Genomic DNA, 9,643 nt, shown 5'->3' on the forward strand with positions numbered 1-9,643 from the left:
TAAACTTTTAATTTTATTTTCTTCCCACAGGATGCCGCAACTCATCCGCCGCTTTTCGATCAAAGTTCTCGGTCTTGTTCTCCTCTCCTCTCTTGATCGAAGTTCTCGGTCTCTCGAAATCAATCTCTTGGCTGATTTGTCACTTTCCACCGCCTTGACCCGATTTACTGCTACTACAATCTCACAATTCGCTTCATTCCGCCATGCACAAAGCCCCCTTAAGTTGTCGCTCCAGCTACTCCCCCATGCTGCTTTGCCTCAAGTCCGCATTGGACCACCTCAAAGCTGGCTTCCCCAGGACAGACATTTCGCTGCCGCCAGCTTTCTGCTGACCAGTCGCTGCTCCTTGTATGTTGCTACCCTTTGCTAGCCTTCTTGACATTGCTCTTGCCCATCACCCGCTCGCTCGTGGCCACTGCCGTTTCACAGGTCGCCGCAGCCGATTTGAAGGCTCGTTGCTCCCCGACGGCCACCGCCACGGTTCCCAGTTGACCTTTCCATAGCGGAGAGGAACTGGCTGGTGGCCAAGGAAATACGAGGGGAAGGCAAGGCAGGGAGCACCCCCCAAATCCCCCAACCCTAGGGGCCAAGTGCCCAATTTTTTTGGCTGTCTACCTCATGGGACTGAAGTTAATCATAAATCTCCGGTTTAATTGGATTGAATAGGGCTTATTCATATCGAAATGCCTTGAGCAAGGATTAATCGCGCAGTTAAGTTATATATTGCCCTATATTTGTAACATCGATTCGTGTAACTTATCCAACCAACATTTTGGTGTTCTTGATTGTTCGCCTATAATATGGCAACCACGGTACTATAACCTATCATCTAGCAATGACGTAAAAAAAAACCTCAAACATAAAAAACAACATGAGATCTTGTAATACGGACCCTACAATTAAGACGGATCACTAAACGGATTAATGGTTTATGTAATAAATCATATTCACTTTTCAAAGTTGGCGACTAATGTTGATGATGTCAGCATGGGTGTAAGAAAAAATATAACCACAATTTCATGAGGCACTACGATCTCATCACCAAGCCCCTCCCTCACTTCGCTCCTCAAGAACTTGGACATACCTTGCTCAATCTGCCTTCGATCAGCTCAAAGTAGCGATAGCCAGTTCCCCATCCTCTCCCTCTCGTACTTCCAGTAGCAGTTCGTTGTGGAAACAAATGCACGACACTGGCGTTGGATTGATCTTTATCCAAAAGCATCATCCGATTGCTTTACTAGCAAGGTGTTGAGCCCAGCGCCAACACCCGTCAATTTACAAGGACTTCCTCCTCGCGGTCGAGAAGTGGTGGCCCTATCATCAGCGAGTTGAGTTCGTGATTCACACTGACCACCACAGCCACAGCTGTTTGGAGGAACAAACTCTCCTTTCTGATCTTTAGGACATGGCCATGATGAGGCTCATGGGATTCCAGTTTAAAATTATTTACCGCAAGTGAAAGGAAAATCATGTTGCGGATGCTTTGTCCCACACTGGCCACCTTTTTATGTCTGCAAGCCATTTCTGAATGTTGCCCTTTGTGGCTTCAAGAGGTACTGCATTCCTATGCTATTGACCCAGCCACCCACCTCGCAATTGTCTGAAGACCATGGTTTCAAACCGCGCAAGATCTATCAACACAGCAAGCTATGGATTGGGGAGAATTCGGCACTCCAAATCAAATGGATCCACTTTTTTCATTCCAACGTGGTTGGAGGTCACTCAAGCATGGTTGCCCCTATCAGCATCTGAAGAATTTTTTTAATTGGTCCAACATGAAACGACAAGTGGAAATCCACGTTCAACAATGTGCAATATGCCAACACGCCAGGCACAACAACTCAAAAGTCGGTTGGCCTTCTTTAGCCGCTGCCCATACCCAAAGTTGTGTGGCAAGACATCAGCATGGACTTCGTCGAGGGGCTCCATTGTCTGAAGGCTACAACGTCATTCTCGCCAAGGTCGATTGCTATTCAAAGTACGCTCATTTTGCATCGCTCTGCCATCCACCCACTGCTACCAAAGTTTCGGTAGTCTTCTTAGACAATGTTGTCAATCTACATGGAATGCGCCAACAATCGTTACCGGTCATGACAAGGTGTTCACCAGTTGCGTCTAGAAAGATCTCTATGACGCTCACAAAGCTTCTCTACTCAACGGCATACCACCCGCAAACAGATGGGCTGACCTAGGGTGAACCAATGGCTCGATATGTCTCTCCGTTGCGTAGTGACTTAGCAAAAAAAAGTGCGCACTTGGCTCCCTCCTGTTGAGTTTTGGTACAATTCATCTTTTCCCAGCGCTCTCAGTTAATTCCCTTTTGTGCCCTTTATGGCGGGGATTGTAAATTTGGAGCTATGCACCCCCCCCTCCTCGGCATCTGGTGTTGCATCTTTGGAAGGAACACTACAACAAAGAGCAGCGCACACACCCTCCTACGTCAACACATGATTGCAACGCAAAATCGCATGAAGTTGCAAGCTGATCGCAATCGCACGGACAAGGTGTATCATGCAGGCAACCAAGACTTCTTATATCCTCGCAACCTTCAAGAAGGAGAAGAATGCAAACAACATCAGCCTTGCAACCTTCAAGAAGGCAAAGATCGCTTTGGCAAACTAAAGTTCACAATGCCTAAGTTCTTCGAAGGCATCGACCCCGAAGACGACATCTCTTGGGCCCTTAAGGTGGGCAAGATCTTCCAAGTCCACAACTTCAACGAGCCAAAGAAGATTGCCATAGCCTCCCTCAAGTTCGACGAGTATGCACTCCTATGGTGGGAATAAGTTCAAGACCTTCGCCAAGAACAAAGAGAAACCCCTACACTTGGAATGCAATGAAGCAAGTCATGAGAGCGAGATTTGTGCCCACATACTATACTCGCATCCTCTTCAAGAAGCTCCAAGTTCTCAAGCAAGGGACCAAGACCGTCGAAGAGTACTACAAGAGAATGGAGATTGCAATGATCCAAGCTAATGTCAAGGAACCCAATGAGCAAACTATGGCGCGTTTCCTCAGTGGACTTAACCATCCCATCAAGAGAACTGCGGATTTTCAACCCTACAGCAACTTGCTCGAATTGGTTCACCAAGCAACAAAGGCGGAGCGATAAGTCCACGATGACATCAAGTACTCCAAGCACTCCTCCTGCCCTTCAATGAACTTTACTGCCAATCCTCAAGCTACCTAAAGTGTGGTGCCATACCCACGGACTACACCCTCTAGTGGTGGTCCTTCAAGCTCCAAGGCACTGGCGACTACATTAAGCCGTCTACCTCCAAGATCCTCCAAGCCTAAAGCTTCACCAAGTGCAAATGACTCAAGGGACTCAACCGACAACACAAGCAAGATTGAGTACTTCACATGCAAGGGCCACGGCCACAAGTCATTCGAGTGCCCCTCCAAACGCACTATGGTGATCAATGAAGATGGAGAGTATAAATCTATGAGTGAAGGAGAAATGGAATCTTTGCAACACGTTGCTCGTCATCAGCACGTAAATCAAGAAGATGATCAAGTCCTTTGTGACAATGATGCGAGCCCCGCTCTTGTTGTCTCTTCATGATCCTGACTGTTCAACAAGATAATGCCGACCAACGATGCCACCTTTTTGACAAAAGAGTCAGAATCAATGGAAGATCGATCAAAATGATCATTGATGGTGGTAGTTGTTACGACTTGGCTAGTGAAAAACTTTGCTCCAAGTTGCACCTCAAATACAAGTGCCATCCTCGACCCTACAAGTTCCAATGGCTTAGTGACATCAGCGCTAGCACCGTCGAGCACATTGTTGAAGTACCATTCAAGATCGACGTCCACGACCGTTTGTCACCTTCTCTTGGGACTCCCGTGGCAATTTGACTGTGGCATCATCCACAATGGACGCACCAATCACCATAGCTACAAGTGGAAGAGAAAGGAATATGTGGTCCGCCCCAAACCAATTCATCGCTGAAAAGACACAAGCATCGCCAAGACCTTTGGATGGTCATGGTGAGTCTAGTAAGAGATCAAACGGAGAGTGAGCGCCACAAGCGAAAAATGAGTGTATCCATGATGAGTGCCAAGAAGGACATTGACTTCGTAGCCACCAAATCTGATTTGAGGGAAGTGCGTGAGAACCCGTCCAAGCTTCACTTTGTGCTCTTCTACAAAGATGAAGTCATTTTGACTAATACCTCACAAGCTCTTCCTAGCTCAATGTCGCATGTTTTGGCGGAATTTGAGAATGTTTTCCCTCTAGGCACACCACCGAGACTTTCTCCACTATGCGGCATCGAGCACCGGATTGACTTAATACCAAGTCAACCCCAAAGAGACCAAGGAAATACAACGGCGAGTACAAGAGCTACTTGACAATGAGAATGTTCACGGTAGCTTGAGCCCTTGTGGCGTCCCCGTTATCATGCTGCCAAAGAAAGGTGGAACTTGGCGAAATGTGTGTTTATTGTCGTGCTAATAATAACACCATCGTTCGCTATAGACACCCCATACCTTGCTTAGATGATATACTAGATGAATTTAATGGTGCCACTATCTTTTCCAACGTTGATTTGAAAAGTGGTTACCGCCAAATACATATGCAAGTGGGAGATGAATGGAAAACTGCTTTCAAAACCAAATTTGGGCTTTATGAATAATTTGTTAAGTTGTTATGCCATTTGGATTGTCTAATGCACCCAATACATTCATGCGCTTGATGAATCATGTTCTTAGGCAAATTTGTGGTTGTGTACTTTAATGACATCATGATATTCTATTGATGATCACCCCAAGCATGTCAACCAAGTTCTTCAAGTGCTAAGAAATTGGAACTTTGTGCTAATCTTGAAAATTGCACATTCTGCACGAAAAACTCATTTTCTTGGGATTTGTTGTGTCTCCCCATGGTATTGAAGTAGATGAGTCTGAAACTGATGCAACTAAAACTTAGCCACAACCAACCAATTTGACTCAAGTGCGTACTTTCCTTGGTTTGACTGGATTTTATTGTCGCTTTGTTAAGGACTTCAGCATCATTGCTTCAGCATTACATGCTCTTTCCAAGAAGGATGTGCCTTTTACATGGGGTCCTTCACAAGATAAAGCTTTTCTTGAACTTAAGAATCGCTTAACTCATGCCTCATTGCTTGTTTTGCCGAATTTTGTAAACACTTTTGAGATTGAGTGTGACACTAGTGGTACTGACATAGAGGGTGTGCTTATGCAAGAGCATCATCCTAGCTTACTTTTAGGGGGGGGGGATTGGCACTCAATTGAATTACCCCATCTATGATAAAGAATTGCATATTTTGAGTCTTGCAAGTTTGGCATCAGTACTTGCGCCTTAAGGAATTTGTTATCCATTCCGATCATGAACCGCTTAAGAACCTTAAGAGCCAAGCCAAACTAAACCGTCAACGTGCTAAATGGAGTGAATACATATAATATTTTCCTTATGTCATCATGTACAAGAAGGGTAAAGATGATGTTGTGGCGAATGCTCTTTCCCGCAAATGCATGTTGCTTCAAAGCTTGAGCGTAATGTCACTGGATTTGATCACATCAAAGTTTTTGCTAAGCCTTTTGCTCACTACCAAGGTGGCACTTGGTGGGAGCATACTATATGTGATGGATATCTTATGCGTGCTAACAAACTCTGTTTTCCTGAAAGTTCTTTATGTTTACTACTTTTGCAAGAATCACATGGCGGTGGACTCATGGGACATTTTGGACGTGACAAGACCTATGCCACGCTCTCCAACAACTTCTTTTGACAAAGGATGTTTCGAGACGTTGGGCGCTTTGTCCATCGTTGCATCACATGTCGGAAATCTAAGTCAAAAGCTCTTTCCCATGGTCTTTATACACCTTTGCCTATTCCACATGCACCTTGGGAAAGATGTTAGTATGGTCTTTGTGCTTGGGTTACCTAGAACTAAACATGGAAAGGCCTATCTTTGTTACTAAAAGGTTAGATGAAGAAAGAGCTTCTAAGCGAGGCTTTGGCTTTGGTTGTTGGCGTGAATTATCTTGTTAAGCTCTGCAAAGATGGTGAGCGTGAAGAAAGGACACTACCATCAAAGAAAGACAACTCTCAAATGGATTTGCTGGTCTATGATGATCAAGTAGAAGCATCCGTTCCACATAGGTGATCATTTTTCCAAAATGGCGCATTTCATTCCTTGCAATAAGAGCTATAATGCTTCAAATGTTGCAACTTATCAAATGACCACATTTATTGCTTATTTTGTGGTAGTTGATCATTTTTCCAAAATGGTGCATTTCATTCATTGGTTTGACCCTTATCAGGATACTACAAACAAGCTAGTTGTCAATTCAGTTACAAGTGGAATGGATTGGGAGATTGAAGGGATAAGCAATTGACCAAGTAAACCAACAAGATGGGCCTAGATGCCTTAGTAAATGAGACAGTAAGGGGCAAAGTGATTATTGAATTCCATACTAGAGACTAGCAGGGAAATTACACGAGTATTTGCCGATTGTTTTTACAGAACAAGCAACTTTAAATACCTGATTTTCTGTTCTTTCCTTACATGAATACTTCTGTAAGGCCATACCAGGAGAACTACTAATTTAGAACTCTTCTTTTCCATCACATTTTTTTCACAGAACTACTGAATCACATCATACAAGGTTACTAATCATGGAGTATACAAGATTTATTTAGCATTAAATGTTCTCGTTTTATGTACTATCACCTCTTTGTCATTAATTATAGTGCCACAACATCTTTTTGTGTGCTATGATACTACTCAATTAATACTTTAATCAGCAATTAATCAGCATTTCATCAGCAATTAGTGCTTACATTACAGATTTTAGTATCTTACAAAATGCCAACACAGGATTGTTAACTATACTTTTATGTTTATGTTGATGAATAGTATAGAGTTAAGCTAGATAACTTAATGCATGGTGTTTTTAAATAACTCTTCGAATTTATCTTGCTCCCCCTTCCTGGAAACGACCCCTTTGCCCACCTCTATGGCATCTAATGTTGCTCTTCGGCACGTGTTGACAAGAATTGTCATGGAGTAACTTTTACTTCTGTTGACACATAGTTCACAGCTCGAATGTTGACCCACCAACAAGAAAGCCCTCGCCAAGCAGTGGGGCATAACAAATCAATGAAGGCATAAATATATCAGTGAAGAAAGGGAAAAGGACAACGTATCTGAATATCTGATACACAAAGCCAAAAGAAAAACATTTCCAACATCCCAGAGTGAAGACAAGAGCCCTTCGTGCACAAATCTCGTACTCACATGCACGACAAATAAAATGCAATCAAGCAGCTAAGCATGTCGAACATACCACCAAAATTCGAAGTAACTAATACGAAGGAGCTCAAAATCCGTATCGAATCGACCTAAATGACAACCAGACAAATGACAGCATGGAAAAGGGGGACGAGCCTCGAGCAAATTGCTTACAGGAGATGATCTTCTTGTGGATCTTATTGATCTCGGTGGCCACATCGTCCTGCTCCTTCCGCAGCTGGTCCAGCTCCTTGGCCTTGTCCAGAAGGCCAGCGACGTCCCCTCCGGCCAAAGCCGCGCCGCCTCCCCCTCCGCCTCCGACCGACGACGACATATTCGGCTTGGATCCGATGGGAGAGCCCAGTCGACTTGGGGCCTGGCGCTTGGGGTTCTTTTTTCGAAAGTACTTCGCACACGATGCTTTGGTGAACGATACTGGAACGATGCCCAATAGAACCGGCTGGAGCTGATTAGCCTTGGCCTTCTTTTTTACGTTTGCAGGCGTGCAGCCGTGGAGTGCGGCAGGAGAGGAGAATGGGGAGTGGGGGTCGTTTCCAGCGAGAGGCAAGACAATTAATGCGGTCGCTTCATGATTGATGGCGGGTTTGATACCGTTGCCGCGAGAGGCAAGGCAATTAATGGTCGCCAGTTCCAGTCGATTTTTGCGTGTTAGAGAGCATCCACGGGACTTGTCTAATTTGAACGTTCTGTGCAAAACTGGGTGTAGCTTAAATCATTAGGTTCGTTGTGATGAAACTAGCTTCTCAGGACGTCCTAGATTCCTGTATTTATTTCAAATTTTTCGCCCATGTTCATTCAGTACGAGGAGGTGTTTTCGTCAACTACAAGACGTATATGATGACTTCATTAATCTCAATATGTTATATCATGTTGTGCCAGCTCAGTATCTCAAAAGTACATATAGGTGTAGTGTCTATGATGCGTTTGTTTATATATGGTATGTATAAGCATATGTGTTTTTCTACTAGTTTCTAGGAAGATACCTGGCTAGGGGACAATCCGCTTGCGGTTCAGTACTCATCTTTGTATAATGTTGTGCGTAAGAAAGACGATACAGTTCAATCAGTCCTTGGTTCAACAACTCTGAACATCCAATCCAGGAGGGCCTTGATTGGCGATAAATAGATGGCGTGGCTCCATTTAGTTTGTAGGTTGACGTCAACCTATCTCATGCGCCTCACGTCTTTAAATGGAGACTAAATACTAATGGGTGTTTACTGTCAAGTCTATGTATGAAGATTTTATTAATACAAGCTTGTGCTCCGTAAAAAGCATATATGGAAAATCAAAGTACTTTTAAAGATTAAAAAATGTATGTGGTTTGTTCAGAGGGAGGTGATCCTCACCAAAGATAATTTGGCTAAACGAAATTGGAATGGATGTAAGAAGTGTTTTTTTATAAGGATGGCACAATTCAACATCTTTTTATTTCTTGCCCTTTCGCGGCTTTGATTTGGCGCACGGTTCATGTTGCATATATAATTTGCCACCACCAACAAGTATCCCAAATTTGTTTGGAAACTGGTTGGTTGGTATCAACAAAATACTTAATGGTCATATCCGTGTAGGGGTTTGTGCCTGACTTTGGGCAATTTAGAATTGTCGGAATGACCGTGTTTTAATAGGTCTTGCTCTATTAACTTTCTGCAGATTATCTTCAGAGTCACCGCATCGATCTGTATGTGGTCATCACTTCAGCGTGGGGACGCTAGGGGCTCATGGCCTTTGGGTGCAACCGTGTGCAGATGGTTTCACAGGGGTTATTCAACCGGTTTGGCTAGCATGTCACTAATATATTATGTGGTTAAGTCATGTAATCTTTCGTTTGTACCCACCATTTGTGGTGTTTTCCTTTCCTTTTTGTCGTTTTAGTTGATATACTATGTATGTTTCGGACCTATTTTCCTTTTAATAAAAATGGTTGTGTGCATAATGAGGATGCAGAGGTCGGGGTCTTTCCCCTTTTCGAAGAAAAAGAAAAAAAATAAGCATATGTCTTTGTGCGTATTATATAGGGTATGTATAAGCATCTGTGTTTGTACTATCATTAAGAAAATGTCCATGGACAGCGTCCACTCGCTCCTCATATGCCTGTTTCCATAGCCGTCTCTCTCATATGCAAATCCTAACATCCATACAATCTCATGCAACATAAAACAACACACATACTTCATAGCTCAACACACATAGTTCAAAGGACATAGGATAGGAGAATCATACATGTCATCACACTACCAAATTTTGGCATGTTCTACTATCTATGGATATGGAGGAAGTCCAACCGTGTCTGCTTTTGCTCTTGATATTTCCCTTTCCTTGTCCTTTTCGGCGTAGCGATCGAAGACGCAATACGGGTCGAG

The 9,643-nt window shown here is 43.6% G+C and overlaps 1 protein-coding gene across 6 annotated transcripts in view; it reads right to left on the reverse strand.

Moving 5' to 3' along the window:
• Nucleotides 1-7,810, reverse strand: part of LOC123110955 (SAGA-associated factor 29 homolog A) — a 63,862-nt gene extending 56,052 nt beyond the window's left edge. For 2 of the 6 annotated variants that reach the window (XM_044531614.1, XM_044531610.1), the window contains exon 1: nt 7,437-7,803. In XM_044531614.1, the coding sequence (XP_044387549.1) occupies nt 7,437-7,596 (160 nt within the window). In that variant the 5' untranslated portion in view covers nt 7,597-7,803. Of the gene's footprint in view, nt 1-7,436 lie in introns of all 6 variants that reach the window. The other 4 variants (XM_044531613.1, XM_044531611.1, XM_044531612.1 and 1 more) reach the window with 4 other exon arrangements.
• Between the last annotated feature and the right edge of the window lie 1,833 nt (nt 7,811-9,643).

Source organism: Triticum aestivum, chromosome 5B, assembly GCF_018294505.1.
Source record: "Triticum aestivum cultivar Chinese Spring chromosome 5B, IWGSC CS RefSeq v2.1, whole genome shotgun sequence".
NCBI classification, from domain to species: domain Eukaryota; kingdom Viridiplantae; phylum Streptophyta; class Magnoliopsida; order Poales; family Poaceae; genus Triticum; species Triticum aestivum.